General features: G+C 45.5%; 1 protein-coding gene across 1 annotated transcript; it reads right to left on the bottom strand.

The window, feature by feature from the left end:
* Nucleotides 1-373: 373 nt before the first annotated feature.
* On the bottom strand, nucleotides 374-17,029 carry LOC132391828 (epigen-like). Its single transcript, XM_059965481.1, has 5 exons — nucleotides 16,906-17,029; nucleotides 10,411-10,509; nucleotides 5,273-5,402; nucleotides 3,894-4,052; nucleotides 374-1,731 (listed from the first exon to the last, which is right to left on the bottom strand). The coding sequence occupies exons 1-5, from the start codon at nucleotides 16,958-16,960 to the stop codon at nucleotides 1,677-1,679; spliced, it is 498 nt and encodes a 165-aa protein (XP_059821464.1). The 5' UTR covers nucleotides 16,961-17,029; the 3' UTR covers nucleotides 374-1,676.
* Between the last annotated feature and the right edge of the window lie 10,126 nt (nucleotides 17,030-27,155).

Below are 27,155 nucleotides of genomic sequence, written 5' to 3'. Positions count from 1 at the left end.
TGTGGTCCTTTGTCCCACACTTCACTCCTCCTTCCAGCTCTTCTTTGGAAACGGTAACCCTTCCACAGTTCTGAGAAAGGGTTTCTCACCTAAAGCACTAACCAGTTCCACTGCTTGACTGGCTGTTTGTCCAGCATTTCTGGTTTTGTTTCAGACTTCAGCGTCTGCAATTTTATTCATTTTCCATTATTAAAATATCCCAGATTATGTAGTCACTATCATATCACTGTTTGTGGAAGCTTACTATGCATTTCTTAAATTACAGCTGTGCTAGACATCACCAACTCTTTCTTTGGTCATAAGCGCTCCCTCAGGAAGTCTGCAGAATGTGCAAAGGCCCTCAATTTTCACTGGTTCACTGAAACATTACACATTAGGTTAAAAAATAATTTATTTGCGTTAACAAATAAATACTGACAGTGTATAATAATTGTTTTTCAGCTTACAAAGCAATTCAGACAAACAGTTTACACAATCACAGGATATTTACAGCACCAAGAGACCAGTTGGCCCATTGGGTCAATACTAGCTCTATGTATGAGCAATCCAGCCAATCCCACTCCCATACCTCTGTCCCCCAGCCCTGCTCATTTCTCCACTCACATACTAGTCCAGCTCCCTTTTGATGCTACTGTTGAATCCCTCTCCACTACTGCCCAGCCTGTTCCAAACCCCTAACTCTTGCTACATAAAGAAAATGTTCCCTCTCGTCATTTTTGTTTTTCAGCCAATCACCTTCTTCCTGTTCCCCCAGATCTTGATTATACACCAATGGGAACAGTCTCTCTCTGTCTGCACCCTGAATGACTTTAAATACTATTGGTTCTATTCACAACCTCCTCTGTTCCTAGAGGACAACCCCAGTTTCTCCAGTCTATCCATAGTCCTGAAGATGCTGATACCTGAATTATTTGGTGAGCCTCATCTGCACCCTCTCCAAAGCCTTCACATTTTCACTAAGTATGGTACCTAACATTGGACATAATACTCTAGAAATGGCTGAAGTTGTCTATAGGTACAGTCTTAACAAGGACCCAGTAAATGCATTGACATCTTCATTTCTGAATTAACATCTTATAATAAAGGCCATCATACCATTAACTTCCTAATCATCTGGCTTCTAGTGGTTTGTGCATTAGGACACCCAGCTCCCTTTGAATGTCAAGTTTTTGCAATCCCTTCCCATTGAAAGAACATTCCACTTTTGTGTTATATTCTACGCAGTGGATCATCTCACCATCTTCCACATTACATTACATCCACTGGATTCTTCCTCACTCATTCAGTTTGTGTGTTTCCTCTTGAAGCTTCTCCATCCTCTTCCCTCCTCACAATCTCACCAAGTGTTGTAGCATCATCAAACTTGGAAAAGTGATATTTGGTTCCCTCATCCAAATCATTAATCTAGATCACAAAGGGATGTGTCCAGTAATATATTCTAACTGAGCACAGAATGTTACAGTTAAATACTTATTAGCTTATAAAACTCTATAGTACTGAACTGAAAATGTCCTGTGCTATAGCAAGTGTTCAGTACTGAGTTCCAAAATCGTCTTTAAATATAATGTACAATAGCAGAGTTCACTTCAGTTCTGGGCACGTTGGTTTCACTAATGGATTAGATGGATGGTTTCAGACCGTGGGAGGAAGGACATCAGCCTGAGTCACTGTACAAGTCAAACTCTTGCCATGCTTGAGCATACACTGTACATTGTTTTAGATTTCTGGCATCTAGGAACAAGCAGAACTGCTGTTAGAATATTTACATTTCTACCTGACGTGAGTAGAGAAACCATTTGGCCAATCCCGCACATGTCAGCTTTTGTCCATGCCCGGGAAACTGCCAAAAATGAATCACCCATCTCACAAACTGCCTAAAATCCAGCCACTGCCCCTCAATTTCACATACACATCCAGTTCTCTTCCTCTGACTGCAAATGAGCTCTGAAACTTTTCCCAGACCTCCCATCCCATGTCCCCTCCCCTTAACCTTCTCTCCTAATCTATTGTGACCAACTGTAATGATTGTCCACCTCTCAACAGGAGGAAAGGAAAAGGTTTACTCCATCCAAAAAAGATTAACACTTGCCTGCTGAGATTTCCTGATAATAATTTCACTTATTGAACAAGTGAATATAACAAATATAGCAATGTAAATTTAAAAATATAAGAGATTCTGCAGATGCTGCAATTCTTGAGCAACACACACAAAATGGTGGAGGAGCTCAGCAGATCAGGCAGCATCTGTGGAGAGAAACAAACATTCCATGTTTCAGGCCAACACTCTTCATCTATGCTGAAGGGTTCTCAGCCCATAAGGTCGACTGTTTATTTCTCTGCCTGGCCTGCTGAGTTCCTTCTCAACGTTATAAATGTGAATTTATGTTGCCTTTCTCTTAGTGAAAGCATTTCAACTTGCCTTACAAGAGTACTTATTGGCCAAGCTGTGCCAGAGGGGATATTCAAGATACTCAATTTTATTTTTTAAGAAGCATCTCATAGGGGTTTTGGGAAAGGAATCTCAGAGTCGAAGATGCAGCCATGAGTGATGGTCTATAGGGATCTCAGAGACTTTGTTAATTTGGGCTTTGTCCATGCTCTCAGGTGGACACAAAAGATTGTATTGTACTATTCCAAAGAAGAGGGGAGGGCTCTCCCTTGTGAGCTGGGTCAGTGTTACCTAACCAGTATCTCATCAAAACCCAAAATACAGCAAATGCAGGGGTCCTGAAATAATAAAAAAAAACAGGAAATACTGGAAATCCTCTACAGCCCAAGCAGCGTCAAGGGAGAAACAAAACTGTTCTGATGAAAGATCATTAACCATAAACATTAATTCTGTTTCTCCTTCCGGGTCAAAATTACATTTCAGGCTGGTGACCTTTCATTGGAATGGAAAGGGAAAATATGGATTAGAACCAAGTCAAATCGGTTGAGCTGATATAATCCTTTGGTTTAAATAGCTGCCTCATTAACAGATTAATGAGGGGGAGAGAGAGAGATTATAAGTACAGGGAGATGTTAAAACTATGAGACATGGGTCAAAGGTGTGGCTAAGACCTGACATCGGAGTGAGAATGCTGGAAACCATTGACAGATTCTGCCTGGCCAGCATTTTCTGGTTCATTTCAGATTCCCAGCACCTGCAATGTTCAGATCTTCAATCCACCCTTTGCCTGTTGTCTGGATTCAATCACGATCCAATCATGTAGTTGTAATCACAGTGTGAGGATGCAATGTTTTCTTTGTGTGGCATTGGTGGTTATTACTCAAGATGGCATCTAATTGGCTGTGAAATCCTTTTAAGATGCTAAGCGATCATTCCAAGTTCCAGTTTACTGACAACAGAACAGGCACTTCTGCCCACAATGTTTTGCTAAACTAATTAAACTTGGAGTTAAAAACTTAACTGAACTAATCCCCTCTACCTACACAACATCCATATCCCTTTATTCTCTGCACACTCGCACACCTATCTAAGAATCTCTCAAATGCCTCTATCGTACTTTCCTCCACTGCCACACCGGGCATCCACTATTCTCTGTGTAAAAAACTTGACCAACACATCCCTTTTCAATTTATTCCCCCACTCACTTAAATGCATGCCTTCTGGTATTAGACATTTCATCTTGGGAAAAGATAGCAGCTGTCTACCTATGCCTCTATTAATCTTATAACCTTCTATCAGTTCTCCCATCAACCACTGATGCTCCAGAGAAGACAACCCGTACCATATTACTGTACTCTCTTTTAGAGAATATCCCCTCCATCTATCCTGATAAACTTCTGCACCCTCTCCAAAGCTTATAATGAGAACGGAGTACTCCGGAAGCGGCCCAACCAAAACTTTATAGCTCCTTTACTCTGAGATTTTTTTCCATCTCTGAACTTACCTGCTTCGGAAGTAGTAAAAGAACAGGACAGCAAGCCCACTGAGCAGCAATCCAATCCCCATGCCAACTGCAATGTACAGATAGCGTTCTGACTTTTCAGCCCCTTGGGAAGGTAAGATCGCATGCTGGCATCTTGTTCCGGTGTATCCTGGGTCACAGCTGGTGAGAAAATTCCATAAAGGATTACACTTACAATCTGAGAACTGAAGGCTGTTTTCTGGAAGTAGGTCTTGCTGTTTTGCGGGCAATAGCTAATGCACAAATTCAGGAACTCCAACAACACACTAATTAAATAATTCCCCTCTTCTCTCCTCTGAAATTTTAACTAGAACATAGAACAGTATAGCTCAGGAACAAGCCTTTCAGTTCACCATAACTGTGCCGATCATGATGATAATTCTAACTAATCCCATCCACCTGCACATGCAGTGGAGATATATGGCTGGGGGAGGTACTGATCTGACTATTACAGCATTAAAACTGCTGGGGCAGCTCAATATGTTAAGGTCTCATTATGTGCCTGGGTAAAAGCTAAACATTTACCTATAATCTTATAGGTGCTAATCTCAGTTTAGTCTCAATATCAGCATTAACCTTATGATTATCACACATCAATACATCAGCAGCCATTCAAGACCTACCATTGCCACTTGACCTCTTCACACAAGCATCTGCCTCACCCCCAATTCCTGCCATTGGTCAGACTGCATGTCCATCCTAACAGCTGGTTGGAAGCCAACGGGTTCTTTTTGAATACTTCCGTCGGACAGAAATGTTTCTCGCTATTCTGGATAATTTTTTGGTAAATTAATCTCTAATTCCTGAAGAGTCGGGCCATTTCAAGGGGGTTTATAGCCAAAAAGCAAAAATAAACTCCAGATGCAAGCAGAGACTTAAGAGAGAAGAAAAGGGTTGGCATTTTAGTTTGAATATCTTCCACTGAAATGGGAAAAGGTTAGAAATAGAAGGGCTGGGAATTATAAAAAGGAAGGTCTTGTCCTTGGAGGCAAGTCCAGAAGGATCAGAATTACGTTCATGATCCATGATGTTGGTTGAGAGGGAGATTTGAAGGATTGGAGGAGGTATGAAAGGTGGGATTGGGGAGAAAATATTTTTGAATTCTTTGTTAGGTTCAAAGAGCTGTAACTCAAGAGAGAAGATGCCTCAAGTTTGCTTTGAGTTTTGCTTGAAGAGTGTAGAAAGTCAAAGGCTGAGAGATCAGTGGGATGGAGAATCCCATTGGCGGGAGACAGAATGGAGGTGCTTCATAAAATGGTTACCCAACCTCATTTGGTTTCTCCCAATCATGAACACCAAAAAAAATGGTAATATCTTCCAACTGACGCTGAGTTCAAACATTTTAAAGGAAAATGACTTACATGCAGATGCGATATCTGGTAACCTGGTCATGGTCTTCATGGTATTGGCAAATACCATTCATACAATAATCTTGGTCACTTTGGTGACAGTTTTGTTTTGAATTCAGAGCCATGAAGCGACTGGAATTTCCTGTCAAGTGAATTAAAATCAGGTTCAGGCATCAGATATACTTTTGCAGACACCATATACACCAAACCTCAGCTTTAAGAGGGCCTACTCATGCTCCGGAGAAAATCGATGCCATCACACACACAGAACAAGACCAACCAGCCTATCAAGCATTAAATGAGTGTGCCTCTCGGTCTCTGATCTTCTTGCTTCTGGTAACAGTTTCTCCCTATTCTCTATCAGAACCTTTCTTAGTTTTGAACTTAATCTCCTCTGCACTGGTTCTATCCCAGAGGTTTACATAAAGGCTCGAGTGCAACGCTGAATGGAGGCCACATTGCCTCAGGTGCTGCCTCTTAGACGACACTTTAAACTGAGGTCAGACCTGACTTTTTATGACAGTGAGCGATGTGATGGCATTATTTTGAAAAGAAGAGGTATTTTCTGTTCTGTACTTGACCAGTATCAAAGTACAAAGTAAGTGTATTATCATAGTATTTATATGTCACCATGTACTGCCCTGCGATTCATCTTCTTGCAGGCATTCACAGTAGATCAAAGAAATACAATAGAATCAATAAAAAAGCTACACACAAAGATGGACAAAGAACCAATGTGCAAATGAAGCCAGTCTGTGCAAATACAAAAAATGACAATAAACAATTAAATATTATTGAGAAAATGAGCTGACGTGTCCTTAAAGTGAGGAGCAGATCTTCAGGTCCCTACACTAAACAATGACGTAATCACATGGAGTGGGTGCAAAGCGATTCACAAGAACATTGCCGGGACGAGCATGCTTGAGTTTTCCCTGGAGTGAAGGAAGCGAGGGATGACCTTATAGAAGTTTAAATAGGTAAATTGGTTTATTATTGTCACATGTACCATGGTACAGTGAAAAACTTGTTTTGCATATCCTTCATACTGATTAATTCATTACCACGGTGCATTGAGGTAGTGCAGGATAAAACAATAAACAGAGTGTTACAGTTAACAGAGAAAGTGCAGGGCAGTCAGGGTCAAGGTCAAAACAAGGTAGATTGTGGGGCCAAGGGCCCACCTTATCATACTAGGGAACCATTCAATAGCCTTATAACAGCAGGACAGATGTTGTCCTTGAGCCTGGTGGTATGCACATTCAGACTTTAATATCTACGGCCTGGATTGAAGGGTGGGGGGGGGAGAGAATATCTGGGATGGGTGATGGGTGGGTCTATGATTATGACAGTAGCTTTATCAAAGCAGTGAGAAGTGCAGACAGGGGCAATAGAGGGGAGGCTGGTTTCTGTGATGATCTCTGAGACACATCTACGTCCCACTGCAGTTTCTTGCAATCACGGGCAGAGCAGTTACCAAACCAGACCATGGTGTATAGGAATAGGATCCTTTCTAAGGTGCATCACTGAGAATTGGCGAAGATTGAAGGGAACCTGCCCAATGATTTAGCTTCCTGAGGAAGTAGGGTCAAATCAATAAGTAGACAGAGCCCATCAGTTTTCCAGGTTAGGGGAGTCTAAAACTAGAGGACATAGATTTAAGTTGCAAGAGGAAAGTTTTAAAGGGAACTCAAGTGACAACATTTTCACACAGAGGATGGTGGCATATGGATCATGTTGAGGCAGGTACAGGTGCAATGTTTAAAAGACATTTGGACTACACAGATGGGAAAAGCTTAGAAGGATACAGAACAGATATCTGCAAATGGGCTTAGGTAGAGAGGTTCTTCGTTCATTGGACCAAAGGGCCAGTATCCATGCTGTATTGCTCTATGACTCTATGGCCTGTAAAATACAGTCTTTGAAGCAAATGGACAAAAGATCAGGAAGCACACACAAAATGCTGGAGGAACTCAGCAGGCCAGGCAGCATCTATGGAAAAAAGCACTGTCGACATTTCAGGCCAAGTCCTGCCGAAGATCTCAGCCCGAAATATTGGCTGTACTTTCCCCATAGACATTGCCTGGCCTGCTGCGTTCCTTCAGCATTTTGCATGCGTTGCTGGATTTCCAGCATCTGCGGATTTTCTCTTGTTGGTGGAAAGATCAGGGAGCGTTGACTCAGAATTTCCCTTCACTCTGAAGTTCTTCCTCTTTAGGGAACATAATGCGGTGGAGCAACATCACCTCTGCCCAACTCATCCTGACAACACTGGCTGTAATTAAAGTTCAAGAGAATTCCTGAAGCATGAGGTGTGATACCACATCTTTCTGCAACAGTTTACCAGGTGTGACGCACAACACGCAACTGTAATCATGGATTCAAATCACAGTTGGGCTTGGACCTAAGGCAAGTATTTCTGGTGCCTGTGAAGATGACTGACTAACTGGAAAGGTGCAGTTTGAACAGACGGTCAGCTGGCTGAAGATTTCTGCACACTTGGGCACTATCCCATACTCCGCATCGTTCGGGTCCTTGGCCCTGCATCACAAAATGTAACCCACCTCCAAATGCATTCAACTTCCTGGTTTGGCACTGAGCTTGAAGTAATCAGTCAAGACAATTACTTCTCATCATCTCAAAATAACTACTCCCACTCGCTTACTCAATGAGAGAATGGCATGTTCCAGACAGACAATGATACTGTATACTGCCAAGGGCACTTAACTTGACTTTGAACTAAATACTGAGCAGAATTCCAGAGCTGTGGTGGGAGTAACTTCCCTCAACGTCAAGACTGCAGCTGACAATCGCGACATCAAGGATCACTGGTAAACTGAACTTAACGGGCATTACTGTACATGTAATAAATAAATTAACCTGAATGAAGGGGAAAACCCTTTCACTGTTGTAGTTACATTTCACACAAAGGGAAATATGTGTGGTTTCATCGCCATGGCATTTCTGCTGGGGTTCCTCATTGCTTCATCAATGACCTTCCCTCCACTAAGGTCAGAACCGATGTTCACATAATGGAGCAGCCCGCGCCTATGTGAGACAAAGTCTTGAAACCACACAAGCAGGGATGCAGGAAGCATCTGCAAAATCGTTAGGTAGCAATTCTAGCCACCTCTGTATACTCTCTGGCACTACCATCTACAAGGGCTCCACCATCAGTATCCTGAGAGTCAGGATACTGAACCATCCGCACACATCCCACGGCTTCAGGCCATGGCATCGCATGACTCGCCTCCACACACCCCAAAAGCCTTTCCACCATCGGCGAAGCCTTACAGCCACTCACTCCAGCTTCTTCAATGACAAAGTGACACAAGCTAAATGCTGAAGGAACTCAGCAGGCTAAGCAGCACCTGTGGGAAGGCGTAAACAGTCGCCATTTCTAAGGGTCTCGGCCCAAAGCTTCGACTCTTTCCCGTAATGCGGCCTGTCTTGTTGAGTTCCGCCAGCACTTTGTGCATGCTATGGATTTCCAGCCTCTGCCGATTTTCTCCTGTTTGTGAGTTCTTCAGTTGCACCTCTCAGCCCAGCCCCCAAGAAGGACTGGGATAGCAGGCGCAAGGGGAATACCATCACCTGTGGGTTCCCCAATTTGAAATAGGTCACTGTTGTTTCATATAGACTCTTCACCCAGAAATATTGTAAGGTAGAGATTGCACCACCTTCTCAAGCAATGAGAGCTGGCCAATAAGCTCTGCCATTGCTGGTGACCATTATCTTGTATTTATTCTTTCACAGACAAGGACATCACTGCCAATGTCAATTTTGATCTTCCATCTCTAATTGCTGGTAAACGTAGATAATTAAAAGGTAACCACATTGTGGGTCTGGAGTCACCAGCTAGGTGTAGAAGATGGCTTTCTCTAAAGGGCATCAGTGAACCAGGTGGGTTTTGTACATCAGGTAGCTTCACAGCCACTTTTACTGAATAGGTTGCATTTTCATTCCCCTATTGCCTCGGCAGGATCCAAACTCCCATCCCCGACCAATGGCCACTAGAACAGTAAGTTTAGCATGATACTACAGCCGTGAATTAATTCAAAATCAACTGCTAGATTAAAATAATTGAGCCTTGAAAGCAAGCGGGAGATGTAGAGGAGGAGGCCATATTCAGAGGTGGTGCCTCAAAAAGGACCTTCATTGAGGACACACACTATCCAGGGTATACCCTCTTTCCATCACTACCAACAGGGAGGAGATACAGGAGCTGGAAAACCCTTATTCAACATTTTAGCCACAGCCTCTTTCCCCTCACCACCATATTTCAGAATGGTCCATGATCACCACCTTGCAGTTCATCTTTTGTATTTTTATATACTGTAACTTATAATAACTTTGTAAGAGCCGCACTGCTCTGCTGTCAGTGATAATACACCTGGATTCTGACTCTGCCTGACGCTCGCTATTTCGTATGTTCTCCAGCATGACAACCCTTTGAGGTATTTGTCCTCATTCACTTCTGGAGCATTGCATCATCTCTGGTGTCTATTTTGAGTACTCCTGTGTACTGAAGTCACATCTCCAACTCTATCTGCTTCTCAGCCACTCACTGCTGATCTACAACCGTCCCTAGCGCCTGGGCTCGCCCTGACACCTCCTGCGACAGCATGGCATCGCAGACCGTTCCTCCTGCTGCATTGCCAGCACTACATAGAATGCTGCTCAGGGAACTGGAAGATAAAGGGCCACCCAGAGGTTGGAATGGGCAGCCTGTGGAAGTAGTAGGTATAGGCAAATTAGAATGCTTAAAGGATCTTTGGTTAAGTATATGGATAGGAAAGCTTCAGAGGGGCATGGACCAAGTGCAGGTAAATGGGACCAGCTCAGCTGGGTATTTTGGTTGGCATGCATGAGTTGGTCCATTCTGTGCTGCATAGCTCTATGGATCTATATACTCCTCTCAAAATTACATTGATTTTCAAGTCTATAAATTTCAAAAGTTAATTTATAAACTTGGTCTTGCTTTCTATCAGTGAAGATTTTTCAGCGCCATTGAAGGTCACTGCTGAGGGTACTAGAGGCTCCTTTATACTGAGGCCACCAAGGACGGCCAACTGAGGGCTGTCTGCAATCAGCTTCCACCATGGCAGACAGCCACCAGCGTAAAAATGTCGGTATCAGCCACGTGCCCTCACCTCGGACTGCTGGAGCCGTTGTTTCTGGGCCACTCAACTCACGTCCCGATATGCTGGAAGCTGGAGTCTGTTCACTGAGAGCCACAGCCAGAGCCAAAGCTGCAGGAGAAAGCACAGAGATTATGTTTAGTGGCTTGAGGGAACAGGGTGTGTGCGTTATATCCACCAGCACACCAGGACTGTGTTATATCCACCAGCACAACGGGACTGTGTTATATCCGGGAGCACACCAGGACTGTGTTAGACACACGAGTACACCGGGACTGTGTTATATCCGGGAGCACACCAGGACTGTGTTAGACACACGAGTACACCGGGACTGTGTTATATCCGGGAGCACACCGGGACTGTGTTAGACACACGAGTACACTGGGACTGTGTTAGACACACGAGTACACTGGGACTGTGTTAGACACACGAGTACACTGGGACTGTGTTATATCCGGGAGCACACTGGGACTGTGTTAGACACACGAGTACACCAGGACTGTGTTAGACACACGAGTACACCGGGACTGTGTTATATCCGGGAGCACACCGGGACTGTGTTAGACACACGAGTACACTGGGACTGTGTTAGACACACGAGTACACTGGGACTGTGTTATATCCGGGAGCACACTGGGACTGTGTTAGACACACGAGTACACTGGGACTGTGTTAGACACACGAGTACACCGGGACTGTGTTAGACACACGAGTACACCGGGACTGTGTTATATCCGGGAGCACACTGGGACTGTGTTAGACACACGAGTACACTGGGACTGTGTTAGACACACGAGTACACCGGGACTGTGTTATATCCGGGAGCACACCAGGACTGTGTTAGACACATGAGTACACCGGGACTGTGTTATATCCGGGAGCACACCGGGACTGTGTTAGACACACGAGTACACTGGGACTGTGTTAGACACACGAGTACACTGGGACTGTGTTATATCCGGGAGCACACCGGGACTGTGTTAGACACACGAGTACACTGGGACTGTGTTAGACACACGAGTACACTGGGACTGTGTTATATCCGGGAGCACACTGGGACTGTGTTAGACACACGAGTACACCGGGACTGTGTTATATCCGGGAGCACACTGGGACTGTGTTAGACACACGAGTACACCGGGACTGTGTTATATCCGGGAGCACACGGGGACTCTGTTAGACACACGAGTACACCGGGACTGTGTTATATCCGGGAGCACGCGGGGACTCTGTTAGACACACGAGTACACTGGGACTGTGTTATATCCGGGAGCACACTGGGACTGTGTTAGACACACGAGTACACTGGGACTGTGTTATATCCGGGAGCACACCAGGACTGTGTTAGACACACGAGTACACTGGGACTGTGTTATATCCGGGAGCACACTGGGACTCTGTTAGACACACGAGTACACTGGGACTGTGTTATATCCGGGAGCACACTGGGACTGTGTTAGACACACGAGTACACCGGGACTGTGTTATATCCGCGAGCACACTGGGACTCTGTTAGACACACGAGTACACCGGGACTGTGTTATATCCGGGAGCACACCGGGACTGTGTTATATCCGGGAGCACACCAGGACTGTGTTAGACACACGAGTACACCGGGACTGTGTTATATCCGGGAGCACACGGGGACTCTGTTAGACACACGAGTACACTGGGACTGTGTTATATCCGGGAGCACACGGGGACTCTGTTAGACACACGAGTACACTGGGACTGTGTTATATCCGGGAGCACACCGGGACTGTGTTAGACACACGAGTACACTGGGACTGTGTTAGACACACGAGTACACTGGGACTGTGTTAGACACACGAGTACACTGGGACTGTGTTATATCCGGGAGCACACCAGGACTGTGTTAGACACACGAGTACACTGGGACTGTGTTATATCCGGGAGCACACTGGGACTGTGTTAGACACGCGAGCACACTGGGACTGTGTTATATCCGGGAGCACACCGGGACTGTGTTAGACACACGAGTACACTGGGACTGTGTTATATCCGGGAGCACACTGGGACTGTGTTAGACACGCGAGCACACTGGGACTGTGTTAGACACACGAGTACACTGGGACTGTGTTATATCCGGGAGCACACTGGGACTGTGTTAGACACACGAGTACACTGGGACTGTGTTAGACACACGAGTACACTGGGACTGTGTTATATCCGGGAGCACACCAGGACTGTGTTAGACACACGAGTACACTGGGACTGTGTTAGACACACGAGTACACTGGGACTGTGTTAGACACGCGAGTACACTGGGACTGTGTTAGACACGCGAGTACACTGGGACTGTGTTAGACACACGAGTACACTGGGACTGTGTTATATCCGGGAGCACACTGGGACTGTGTTAGACACACGAGTACACCGGGACTGTGTTATATCCGGGAGCACACGGGGACTCTGTTAGACACACGAGTACACTGGGACTGTGTTATATCCGGGAGCACACCGGGACTCTGTTAGACACACGAGTACACTGGGACTGTGTTAGACACACGAGTACACTGGGACTGTGTTATATCCGGGAGCACACCAGGACTGTGTTAGACACGCGAGCACACTGGGACTCTGTTAGACACACGAGTACACTGGGACTGTGTTATATCCGGGAGCACACGGGGACTCTGTTAGACACACGAGTACACTGGGACTGTGTTATATCCGGGAGCACACTGGGACTGTGTTAGACACACGAGTACACCGGGACTGTGTTATATCCGGGAGCACACGGGGACTCTGTTAGACACACGAGTACACTGGGACTGTGTTAGACACACGAGTACACTGGGACTGTGTTATATCCGGGAGCACACTGGGACTCTGTTAGACACACGAGTACACTGGGACTGTGTTATATCCGGGAGCACACGGGGACTCTGTTAGACACATGAGTACACTGGGACTGTGTTATATCCGGGAGCACACGGGGACTGTGTTAGACACACGAGTACACTGGGACTGTGTTATATCCGGGAGTACACTGGGACTGTGTTAGACACACGAGTACACTGGGACTGTGTTATATCCGGGAGCACACCGGGACTGTGTTAGACACACGAGTACACTGGGACTGTGTTATATCCGGGAGCACACCAGGACTGTGTTAGACACATGAGTACACTGGGACTGTGTTATATCCGCGAGCACACTGGGACTGTGTTAGACACATGAGTACACTGGGACTGTGTTATATCCGGGAGTACACTGGGACTGTGTTATATCCGGGAGTACACTGGGACTGTGTTATATCCGGGAGCACACCGGGACTGTGTTATATCTGGGAGCACACTGGGACTGTGTTAGACACACGAGTACACTGGGACTGTGTTATATCCGGGAGCACACCAGGACTGTGTTAGACACACGAGTACACCGGGACTGTGTTAGACACATGAGTACACCGGGACTGTGTTATATCCGGGAGCACACCAGGACTGTGTTAGACACACGAGTACACTGGGACTGTGTTATATCCGCGAGCACACCGGGACTGTGTTAGACACATGAGTACACCGGGACTGTGTTAGATCCCACCAGCACACCAGGACCGTGTTAGACACACGAGCACACCGGGACTGTGTTAGATCCCACCAGCACACCAGGACCGTGTTAGACACGAGTACACCGGGACTGTATTATATCCGTGAGCACACCAGAACTGTGTTAGACCCGCCAGCACACAGGGACTGTGTTATATCCGCGAGCACACCGGGACTGTGTTAGACACACAAGCACACCGGGACTGTGTTAGATCCCACCAGCACACCAGGACCGTGTTAGACACGAGTACACTGGGACTGTATTATATCCGTGAGCACACCAGAACTGTGTTAGACCCGCCAGCACACAGGGACTGTGTTAGATCCGCCAGCACACCGGGACTGTGTTAATTCCACATCAATCTGTGTTAGAGCCACATCAGGAATGTTTTAAGACCACACAGTGACTGGGCACTGAAACTGTACTAACACTACAGAGACACTGGGACTTTAGACCCACAGCAGCTCCAGTTTGGTGGGAGGGCTGCCTATTCCAAAACCTCCCTGGCTTGGCTCACCAGCTTTGCCTTAACCCTAGCTGGCCTAGCTGTTAACTTTTGTTTGATCTGTGTTGTTCATCTTTCATCCCTTGACCCTTCACACTCTCACTCCTTGACTCAGCTTGACCCTTGACCCCAAGCCCCGACATCCAACCCCACTGACACACCAATTCTCTGTCCAACAATCTCTCAAAATTCTCATCTACATGTTTAAATGCTTAACTGATCTCATTTCATTCTGATCTTCATCAAGTTCTCCAAAAGCATTACAAGAACTAGAAGCAAGAACTCCCACAGTGTGACACTCCCTCAGTACCGCCCCTCCCACTGTGCGGCGCTCCCTCACCTGCCCCTCCCACAGTGAGGCGCTCTCTTACTACCACCCTTCCCACAGTGTGATGCTCCCTCAGTACCACCCCTCCCACAGCGTGTCACTCCCTCAGTACCACCACTCCCACAAAGTGATGCTCCCTCAGTACCGTCCCTCCCACAGTGTGATGTTCCCTCAGTACTACCCCCCACAGTGTGACACTCCCTCAGTACTGCCCCCCCACAGTGTGATGTTCCCTCAGTACTACCCCCCACAGTGTGACACTCCCTCAGTACCACCTCTCCCACAGTGTGACACTCCCTCAGTACCGTCCCTCCAACAGCGTGACGCTCCCTCAGTATCACCTCTCCCACAGTGTGACACTCCCTCAGTACCGTCCCTCCAACAGCATGACGCTCCCTCAGTACCACCTCTCCGCAATGTGATGCTCCCTGTACCACCACCCCACAGTGTGATGCTCCCTCAGTACCACCCCTCCCACAAAGCGACACTCCCTCAGTACCGTCCCTCCCACAGTGTGACACTCCGTCAGTACCGTCCCTCCCACAAAGTGACGCTCCCTCAGTACCGTCCCTCCCACAAAGTGACGCTCCCTCAGTACCGTCCCTCCCACAAAGTGACGCTCCCTCAGTACCATCCCTTCCACAAAGTGACGCTCCCTCAGTACCATCCCTCCCACAGTGACACTCCCTCAGTACCACCCCTCCCACAGTGTGACACTCCCTCAGTACCACCCCTCCCACAGTGTGACACTCCCTCAGTACCACCCCTCCCACAGTGTGACACTCCCTCAGTACCATCCCTCCAACAAAGTGACGCTCCCTCAGTACCGTCCCTCCCACAATATGACGCTCCCTCAGTGCCGTCCCTCCCACAAAGTGACGCTCCCTCAGTACCATCCCTCCCACAGTGTGACGCTCCCTCAGTACAACCTCTCTGCAATGTGATGCTCCCTCAGTACCACCCCCACAGTGTGATTCTCCCTGAGTACCGCCCCTCCCACAGTGTGACTCTCAGTGCCGTGCCCCTGGTGCTGATCACCTTGTGCTGTGGGTTGGCAGACTCCGTCAATCTGTGAGATACAAACAAGGGATTAAATTCCTGCAATGTTCGACCGTAGACAGGTAGCGTTGTTGCCGGACAACCTGCCCCTATTGCTGACCTGTGTTCTCCCTGCATTGCCTTAGTGCCATACAGCTGCGGAGCACTCCAGTACAGAAACAGCCCATTTGGCCAGTCTAGTATGTACTGAACTGTCACTGAAATTTACCTATCTCGTTCCCTTGGGTAGGTTTCTGCTGAATCTTTTCTCTGCACCAGATATTCACTGAGAGAGGTATTCTCCACTCCCGGAATCTCCTTTACCCAACTCATAGAGGACGACAGCGGGTGCTTTGGCCCATGTAGTGTGTGCCAAACTGTTGTTTAAACTTACTCCTTTTGAACATTTTTTTCTCTGTACCAAGTAGCAGCTGCTCACTGAGAGAGGCATCCTCAGCTCCCTCAATCTCCTCCACCCAGCTCTGCTGACTCCTTCACTCTCCACAGTCTGACTCCTATCCCCCATCACGAGAAACAGTCGATCCACACGCATCCTACCTGGACCCTTCCTGGACGTGAACTCTTTCCATTAAAACTCCACTTAACCTCCTCCTCCGAACTGAGGAGACTAAACCCAGCTTTATTCACCTCACTGAGTAACTGAATCGCATAACCAACATTTATTTCCAAATATAATGAAAACAGAAAAGACTGGAAATACTCAGCAGGTCAGGCATAAAAATCGTTAACTCTGGTTCCCTTGCTGCCTTACCAGCTGAGTGTTTTCTGCACTTTCTGTTTTTATTTTGGACGTCCAACGTCATCTTTTGTTTTCAGTCGATAGTTTCGGGATCTTCGTTCTAGCGAGAGCTAAAGCAGTGAAAGCGTCCAGACTGACATCACAGTCAGTCTCCAAAACATAAACCATGGGTCAGATGGGGCTCCACAGATGAGATCACAGCTTATTTCTTCTGTGAAGTTTTGGCAGGCAGCTGGGAATCGGGTTGACAGGCAGTGTAGTACAATTACAGAGGAGTTTAAAAGTATTTGCAAAGAGTCTTACCACTTAATATGTAGACACTTGCCCTGGATTCCATTCTCAAGCACAGTATGTGCATACACTCCCACTCGACCTGCACAATGCTGCTCGCCTCGTTGCTGTGTGCGGACCAGCTGATCTACCTGTACTTAAACTTGCTCAAAGAGGTGAGTCACTGCTACGTCAGGGAGTTGGAGTTCAGCCCACATTCTGATCTTAAGGAGCTTCACAGCAGGTCCAGTCTTGGCAGCTCGTACTGAGCTCCAGCTGCCCTGGGGCAGGATCTATCATGCAGGTGGTACGGAACAGTTCTTCTGTGCCTTTCACCAGAACCGGGGCAACTCCCAAAGCAAGTCCATAGATGACCACAGGAAAGTGGTCTTAGCAAAGATATGTCTGAATCATTTCCTACAACCACCTATGCTCCAACTTGCACCATCTCCTAATGCCTGGTGTTTATGATCGGAAACCAACTTCCTGCACTGCCTTACCACACCAGTTCGCAATTCTCCAGAAGCATTAAACCCTGTTACCTTTGAGAGCCTCATCCATGAACTTCTACAATGCAGGGACAGGCCCTTTGGTCCAGTTCATCCTCTCCAAGCAAGTTACCGTCCTGAGCTAGTCCACTTGCCTACATTTGGCCCATATTCTTCTCAGCCTTTTCTATCCATGAATCTGTTTAAATTACCTTTAAAGATTGTAATTGTATCTTCCTCTACCAGTTTCTATGGCAACTCACCACCCTCCTTGTGAAAAACCCATGTTCTCACCTTCAGTCTATGCTGCCTCGCTTTGGACTCCCCCACCCTGGGAAAAGAGTGTGACCGTTGACTGTAACACTGGAACAGTCGCAGTTACCTGTAGTGACCCACAACAATCCTTCACCTCCAAACCCTAAACAACCCAATTCCTTGCTTTGTTTGAACATAAGTAGTAACTTTCTGTTTTTGAGCTTAAGGACTGATCTGCTATCTCAGCTCCACTTTCCTGAACTATACACCTATCCCTTCATTCCATTAACATCCATAAATCTATTGAACTCTGCTTTAAATTAATTCATTTCTATTTGGGTAGAGAGTACCAAATATTCATCTCTCTGAGTGGAGAAATTTCTCCTCATCTAGTCCGAAATGGCTGAACTCTTTATCTGAAACTGTGACCGTTGATCCTAGTTTCTTCAGCCAGGGAAACATCCGCCCTGCTTCCACCTGTTTCAAGCCCTCTGAGAATTTTGTTTTGTTCATGTGAGATCGCTCCACATTCTTCTAAACTCTGGAGAGTATAGTAACTCTAAAGATACTCCTTAATCTTTCTACCATTCCTGGAAACAATTTGGTGAACTTTTGCTTTACTCCTTCTGTGCTAAGTATATTGTTTCTTAGGTAGGGAGATAAACACAATGAGTCTGGTCTCACCTTCACTCTTTTCCCATTTCCCACTCTGGTTTACCCTCTCACCCCTTCTCTTTCCCTCACCTGCCCATCACTTCCCTTTAGTTCCGCTACTTCCCTTCAAGATGGCGCCAGCGAACAATGATTCTTCGGGTGACATCTTGCGGATAGTCAATAATTTCAGTTTTTCTACATCTTCTACTTATTCTTCTTACCTCAGTGTTGTGTTTGGAACTGTTGGGGCCTGTGGCGTACGGTCTGTAGTTTGATTGAGTGAGCCAGCGCTCTGCTCAAGGAAACCGCAGGAGAGAAATGTGAGCACTAGCTGCTATGAGAAGAAGATCAGAGACAAAGCAAGGGGTCAGGATCAACCGCATTTCTCACCGATTAAAGCATCGGGGAAAATTGAAACATTGAGGCAAATGCGGAGGAGAGAGAGGCTTGGTTTCAGTCGCTTCCCTGGCTCGAGTTGCTGCCCTCAAAGGGGCCCCTGGGTCCCAGTGGTCTTGGAGACATTATTGAAATTCTGAGTTTGATGGATCGGACTGTAGTTCAAACTAACTGCAGTTCACATTGGCCTCTTTCAGTTCTATGTTCTTTCTCTGTTCTTGTCCATTCCTTCTTGTTGCCGATTGGTGGGGCTGGGGATTTGGTTCTTGATGTTCTTCTTGTTGTTTCTCCATGTGGGGGGTAACCTGTTCGTTCTTTGTGTGCCAGATGGGTGGAGAGGGGTGTGGGTGTTTGCAAGTTATTGTTTCTTACTCTTTTCATGTGGTGGGGGGTGGAATGATGTCTTTCTTTCAACTACTTCTATGGCTTTCTGTACTTTCTGGAGAAGGCAAATCTCAGGGTTGTATTCTGCATACATACTTTGATAATAAAAAGAACCTTTGGCTCCCCCTTTCATTCCTTCCATGCTTCACTGTCCTCTCCTCTCAGATTCCTTCTTCTTCAGCCCTTTACACCTTCCACCTATTCACCCTCTCATCTTCTTACTTCAAACCCCCTCCTTCACCCACCCACGTTCCTTCTCACCTATTACCTGCTAGCTTGTTCTCCTTTCCATCTCCCCAGCTCCTTATTCTGGTTACTATCCCTTCCTCCACAGTCCTCATGAAGGGTCTCGGCTGGAATATTGACTTTTTACCTCTCCATGTCTGTGCTACGATGGGGCCACCCTCAGGGTGGAGGAGCAACACCTTATATTCCATCTGAGTAGGTACCCTCCAACCTGATGGCATGATTATTGTTTTTTCTTTCCGGTGAACAAATTTCTCACCCCCTTTCTCTATCCCTCATTCTGTTTACTTTCTCACCTACCTATTACTTTCCCCTGGGTCCCCTCCTCCTTCCCTTTCTCCTATCGTCCACCTTCCTCTATTATCAGATTCTTTGTTCGCCAGCCGAACTTGGCATCACCCATCGCCTTCCAGCTAGCCCCTTCCCCTTACCCCTACCCCTACCTTTTTATTCTGGCATCTTCCCCCTTCCTTCTCAGCCCTGAAGAAGGGACTCAGTCCAAAACATTGACTGTGTACTCTTTTCCGTCGATGGTGCCTTACATGCTGAGTTCCTCCAGCATTGTGTGTGTGTTGCTTTGGGTTTCCAGCAGCTGCAGACGTTCTCATGTTATGATTGACCCAACCACAAGTGCTCCCTGATTTGCTGAGCTCCTCCAGCATTTCATGTACATAACAAATCACTTGTTCTATTAATGTTCATTGCATTTGCATATTGTCTTTTAGTGACTGATGTACAAGCACTTCCCTTTGATCATTGACACTACCGAATCTCTCATCATTAAACCAACACTCTGTTTTTCTGTATTGTGCTCCATGTTGAATGGCCTCACAGTTTCCCCACACTATATTCCATCTGCTCTGTTCTCACACACTCACACAATTTGTCCATGTCCCTTGATGTCTCTCTACGTCAGCTTCCGCACTCACAGTCCCAGCTAGTTTTGAATGATCAACAGATTTGGTAATTTGATATTGGGTCCCCTCAGATGAATTATTGATACACAGTAGATTGGGAATAGCTGGGGTCAACAGCACCGATCTCCACTACACATGGCTGTCAACCTAAGAAACATCTATTTTTTTTGATTCTTTCATTTCTATTGAACAACCAGCTCTCAGTCCATATCAGTATCTGAGTGTTCTAATCTTCTTGACCAACTTCTTGTTCACGGCTTCAAGAATTACCTTTGGAAAGTCCAGATAAATGTTCATCACTTTATTATTCCATGACCTTGAAGAACTCCAGCAGATCAGTCAAACATGATCCTCCTGACACAAATCCATGTTCAATCCTATTATTTTTTTCAGGACACTCTGCTATTACATTACCAATTCCAGCATGTTTCCTACTATTGATGTTAAAATAACAGTTTCTGTTTTCAGTCTCTCTCTTTTCTTATAACAAATTCATGCTTGCTGCCCTACAATCCACAGGATCAATTCTAGGACCTATAGAGACTTTGTACTATGCTCTCTTCTTATTTCTACCATCAGGGAAGACATACAAGAGCCTGAACACACACTCAACATTTTAGAAACAGCTTCTTCCCCTCCGTCAACAGATCGCTGAACAGACAATGAGCCCATGAACACTACCTCACATTTTGCTCTCTGTTTGCACTACTTATTTATATATATACACACTATATTCCTTAAGGTAATCTATATTATTTTTATGTATTACACTGCACTACTGCAGCAAATTAACAAACCATGACATACAGTGTTCCTCCCTCCCTTGGAAGTTCTCATGTTTTATTGTTTTGCAACATTGAATCACAGTGGATTTAATTCGGCTCTTCTGACACTGATCAACAGAGAAGACTCTTCTGTGTCAAAATGAAAACAAATTTTTACAAATTGGTCTAAATTTATTATAAGTATTAAACACAAAATAATTGATTGCATAATAACACACCCCCCCACAAGTCAGTATTTAGTAGATGCACCTTTGGCTAGGTCTCTATCAGCTTCGCACATCTGAATACTGCAATTTTTCCTCCATTTTTCTTTACAAAACTGCTCAAGTTCAATCAGATTGCACGAGGATCATGAGTGAACAGCCCTTTTCAAATCCAGCCACAAATTCTCAATTGGATTGAGGTCTGGACTCTGCCTCGGCCACTGCAGGACATTAACTTTGTTGTTTTTAAGCCACTGCTATGTAGCTTCGGCTTTATGCTTGGGGTCATTGTCTTGCTGGAAAACAAATCTTCTTCCAAGTTGCAGTTCTCTTTTAGACTGCATCAGGATTTCCTCCAGGATTTCCCTGTATCTTGCTGCATTCATTTTACTCTCTACTTTCACGAGCCTTCCAGGACCTGCCACAGTGAAGCATCCCCACAGCATGATGCAGCCACCACCATGCTTCACGGTAGCGATGGTGTGTTTTTGATGACATGCGGTGTTTACACCAAACATAGCATTCAGTTTGATGGCTAAAAAGCTCAATTTTGTTTTCATCAGACCATAGAACCTACTTCCACTAGACTTCAGTCTCCCTCGTACCTTCTGGCAAACTCTAGCTGAGATTTCACGTGATTTTTTTTTCCCAACAGTAGCTTTCTCATTGCCACTCTCCCATAAAGCTGTGACTGGTGAAGCACCAGGGCAACAGTTGCTGCATGTGCATCTCCCATCTCAGCCACTGAAGCTTGTAACACCTCCAGAGTTGTCATCTGTTAGTCTGATGTGTCTTCCTTGAATTTAATACTTTCGTTGAATTCTCTTCTCAGTCATGGATGACTATATTTTCATGTTTATTCATTATTCCCTTAAATGGTAACTCCTAGCTCACCACCCTCATGTTAAATCTGTTCTGCCACTTGTCCTCTCACATGTTCATGCATTTCTTTGCTTGGATCAAAGTACACACTGAACCCTATCACTTTCAACTCAATTCCATCATGTTGTAGTCACTTTTCTCAAAAGCCCCTTGACAACAAGATTATCAGTTAACACCGTCCACTTGCACCACAGTATCTTTGTAAATGCAACACTGTACTCTAAATTCTGTTTTCTTGTAACCACCTCAATGTACTTATGTATGGAATGATCTTTCTGAAGGATTGTATCTTGGTACATATGATAATAACAATAGAAATAACATTGAACAGAAGAAGAGAAAAACAGCATTTGCCCAGTTGCTTCCTTGCCATGTTGATGTAGAAAACCATCTATCTCATCCACTTCCATCAATTCATCTTCCATCTTATTACAGAAATGTTGATTGGTCCAGACTATATGGAAATTAAAGTTTCTACATTTATCTCTGTCACATGCACCGCTAATTTCCTGATTTAATCTATATCAATGTTACAACTGGTTTCTTAAGGTTATTAAGGTCAGGAGTGGTAGTGGAGATAAGCTCTCACCATCTATTAAATGATTTCAATGGTGTGCTTCTCAGATAGCCTCTGACAGCCAAGTCCAGCTCCTGACTTTCACGTGTGCCCGGTTGGAACCATTTCTACTGATGGGAGAAGGGCAAAGGTGGGTTGCTGGCGTCTGACTACCAGGAGCTTTGGGCAGATGGGGCTCATCAGTCGTAGTTGGAAGGAAAAGTCTGATCTCAATCCTCCACTGCCTTGTGGCTATACCCACTCATGGGGAAGACTTTGGGAGCAAGTCCCTAAGTCCTATGTTGAGTTCAACACTGAGTGGCAGCTCCTGCAATGTTGCTGTTGCTAAATTCTATCGGTCTCTGCCATTCCTTTGGGTTCACCAGATTCATGGAGAGGGGGAGCTTGCTGCACGGACAACAGCTTGTTCTCCATATTGTACTGCCCAGGCCTGCTTAACTTGTAGACAGTTGGGATGCAACGTCCATGGCTAACCCCCACCAGCGGAGGGTCTCAAATGCTACAACTACTCTTGCACCTGTCGGTAACCAAACTCCAGTTTCCTTGCCCTTTGTTATTTCTTAGCTAGAACAAAATTCATTCTATTCTGCATCATGATCTCAAACAAGATAATTCTCATCATTCCCTTCCTTACTAACAGGGCTACACCACCCCTCTTTCCCTAATTGTCTGCTCTTCTTGCATGCTAGGTCCACTGGAATATTTTTTGCCCAGTTTTGGTTGCCCTGAACCCACACCTGTGTAACAGTAGTGAGATCAAATCACTATCAGTGCACTAACTCACACATTTTCAAATGATGTGAATATTCTGATGTAATGTCTTCATTAGGGTGATTCTATCATAACTATCACTGCATTTAAAAAACAGACCCTTCGGCCCATCTGTTCCATGCTGTTGACTCTGACACCCCCATTGCTTAACTTTATTTTTGCAGCTACTTTACTTTTGACTGTTTTTAACTTTCTTTCTGTTTTGTCTCTCTCCTTCCTTAATTCCTTTTCAGATCCCAAATCCTTGCCAAGCTACCTGAAACCATGCTCAATACCAGCAGTGAAACACGCCTCCCCTTTCGAAATGTTGCCCACATTGTAGGGTGATCCCATCCACGCTTCCACCTGACCTACGGGTGAGTCAGCGTCATTGTCCTGACTCTGCTAAAGAAACCTGGTAGTAAACCATGTCTCTTTGGCTGCAAAAGGGACTGAGACTATGAAATGAACTATCAGAATTCATCTCTACTGCCATTCCTTGAAAAGCAAACCTGCTCAGGCAAAAACTCAGTGGTTTTCCCACATTATTTAATTTGAAGTTTATTTGAAAATTCTGCTTCCTTCATTGCATCTGCTAAGAAAAGCTCAGGGCTAAAGAATCTCTGTTATACCAACAGTTAACACAATGAAACTTGTTAAACTGTGGGCTGAAACTGGTTATGAAATGCCAGAACTTCAGTAATAAACAGCTAGTGATTTGAAACACTCACAAACCCCGCAAACGTCATAGCTGTTGGCAAGGAAGTTTCGCCAGCATGACCCTGCAGTGAATGAAGGAATGGTGATTCTTTCCCAGGACAGGGTGGGAAAGGGGAACCAGCACTGGCTGCACTTGTCCACCTTGTCGGGAAAGATTTGGAACTGCCTGGGTAAGTATCTGCAGGATTTTAAATGGATAATTCAACTTTGGCTATATCCCACCATACATGCAAGGTTTTAAAAATTATTTTCGGGCTGTGACTTTTAATATCGATCCCTAGCTGTTCCTTGAGAAGATGTCCAAGGTCAATCATGCCAGAGAGTCTATGGTAGACTGTGGATCAAAAACAGTACAGTACCAAGGTACAACACACAAACTGCCACATCACATTTACAGTGAGGGGCGTAAGGTTGAATATTTGTCCAAATTTTGCTCCGAGCTCTCTTTGATTTTGCTGTTGGTGACACAGAGGTTTTCTTATTTCTAGTCTGAGTTTAGATTTCAGTCAGATGGGGATCAGTGAATTCAGCAAACCATCAGAATGTAGCCCATGTTAAAATGGCACAGGTTAAAAGCCCCAGTAAGTGTTGGTTTCAGTAAGGGCCTACCCAATACCCTTGTCCCATCAAGCCTCAGACTTACTGATTAGATTAATCTTTCAAAATCCAGTGGTCACTCTGTTACAGGCACCCTTCCTATAGCCTCTGTCCAGAATCCTATATGGAACTGTGAAATGTCCAAAGGATGAGAAGGAACAGTTGAGGAGTTATTCCTCGAGTTCTGAGAGTAGTTATCCTTCAAGCCACATCACTTGATCCAGTCATTATCACCATGTTGCTTGTAGAATCTTGCCGTGCAAGGATGACCACTATCTATGTGACCACGCATGATAGATACACGTGCATTATAATCACACAAAGTTGCATGAAGCACAGTAGGAAATTCATTTGCAATGGTGTGGATGTTGGGCCCATCAAACTGTCTGTACTTCCAGACTTACCCACCGTCTCTCCCCATCTCCTCTCCTCTTCCACTCCGTTCCATTGTGATACTGTGGTAAACCATGTATACCTGTCTGGACACGCCCCTCTGCTGTCTGCTCCTGTGGCTCCTCCCACAGACCCCTGTATAAAGGCGATTGGGGCACTGCTCCTCAGTCTTCAACATGGTTGTGCTCCCTTTTCGATGTTAATAAAAGCCTATCGTTCACTTCCGGTCTCCTAGAGTTATTGATGGTGCATCAGATACCTCACCGCCTTTGCACCTCTGGGTGCTCCCCAACTTTGCGTGATTATAATGCGTGTGTATCAATCACGGTCAGCTGTGTTTCTATCCTCCAGCCTATGGACATAGTCACTGAGAATAGAAACAGGCCCTTCAGGGGATCTCCTTCAGGGTCCCATTTTCCTGTTTGGCTCATATACCTCTACACCTTTCAAGTACCTATCTAAATGTCCTTTAAATGTCGTAGCCCCCACCACCATTTCCTCTGGCAGCTTGTTCCATATATCTGCTGCCCTCTGTGCAGAAGAGATTCTCCTCAGGTCCCTTTAAATTTTTCCCCTCTCACCTTAAATCTATGCCTTTTACTTTGAAACTGCCCTATTCTGGGGGGAAAGATTGTGACCAGACACTTACCTGTGCCCTTTGTGATTTTATAAACCTCTATCAAATCACTCCTCTGCCTCCTCAACTCCAGGGAAGACAGCCCCAACCAATCTAAATTATTTTGGGTCTTTCTGCACTCCCTTGTAAATCTTTCCCACCTCACCCTAAATGATGCCCCAGGGTTTGGACTCCCCTGCCCTGGAGAAATAACTGCTGCAGTCCACCTGATATCGCTCATAATTCCTTAAGGTCACCTCTGTGCACCAAGAAATAAATAACCAGCCAGGCCAACCTGTCCCTATAAATTAGGCTGTTAGACCTGGCAACATCCTTGCTAATATTTTCTGTACCCTCTTCAGCTTAATGTTAAAGGTGTAGTGGTTCTGCAGTTGTAAAATGACCTCCCAACCCATGTACTCTGTGCCCTCACTGAGGTAAGTGAACAAAGACATTCAGCCACACTGCATCAAGTGAGAGTTCTGGCACCCTACACATCACCGGCTGCGCCTGATCCTATCAAGTACCTCTCCTGATTTTCCAGTGAGCATGGAATGAGTTCTGTGCGTCCTAGAGGGTACAACACAAGCCTAACATTCCTTTGACCTTGTAAGCTTAAGGGAAGTTCAACTGGGATGTAGGATACTTAAAAGATTTAATTGGGTCAAGAGGAACTACAGTGCCTATAAAAACTACCTTGGAAGTTTTCATGTTTTATTGTTTTACAACATTAAATCACGGTGGATTTAATTTGGCTTTTGTTGATACTGATCAACAGGGAAAAAAACTCTCACTTCAAAGTGAAAACAGATCCCTACAAAGTGATCTAAACTAATTACGAATATAAAACACAAAGTAAATGATTGCATGAAGTATCCACCCCCTTTAATATGACACACCAAAGTGCAGCCAACTGGTTTTAGAAGTCACATAATTAGTTAAATGGAGATCACCTGTGTGCAGTCAAGGGGTTTCAACTGATTGTAGTAAAAATACACCTGTGTCAGAAATTGAGTGACAGTGCAAGAAGGGGACTCGTGAGGGAGGCCACTCTGACAACTCTGACAACTATGACAACTCTGGAGAAGTTACAAGCTTCAGTGTCTGACATGGGAACGACTGTGCATACAACTGTTGCCCAGGTGCTTCACCAGTCACAGCCTTATGGGAGAGTGGCAATGAGAAAGCCACTGTTGAGGAAAATCTTGGCTAGAGATTGCCAAAAGGCATATGGAAGAAGGTTCTAGGGTCTGATAAAACCAACATTGAGCTTTTTAGTGATCAGACTGGATGCTATGTTTGACGTAAGCCAAACCCCACACATCATTAAAACACACCATCGCTACCGTGAAGCATGGAGGTGGCTGCATCGTGCTGTGGGGGTGCTTCACTGCAGCAGGTCCTGAAAGGCTTGCGAAGA

The sequence above is a fragment of the Hypanus sabinus genome, chromosome 3, assembly GCF_030144855.1.
Source record: "Hypanus sabinus isolate sHypSab1 chromosome 3, sHypSab1.hap1, whole genome shotgun sequence".
In the NCBI taxonomy this organism is placed as follows: domain Eukaryota; kingdom Metazoa; phylum Chordata; class Chondrichthyes; order Myliobatiformes; family Dasyatidae; genus Hypanus; species Hypanus sabinus.
The sequence above is the reverse complement of the archived record's forward strand: the minus strand, read 5'-3'. Positions and strand labels throughout refer to the sequence as shown.

Bases quoted from the DNA above. Each gene is read 5' to 3' on its own strand.
- LOC132391828 (XM_059965481.1), bottom strand. From the start codon at position 16,960: ATGCACATACTGTGCTTGAGAATGGAATCCAGGGCAAGTGTCTACATA. The intron at 4,053-5,272 runs GTAAGTCATTTT...TTTTCTCACCAG, and splicing joins ACCAGATATCGCATCTGCAT to CTGTGACCCAGGATACACCG. The intron at 1,732-3,893 runs GTAAGTTCAGAG...GCTTGTTCCTAG, and splicing joins TTTTACTACTTCCGAAGCAG to ATGCCAGAAATCTAAAACAA.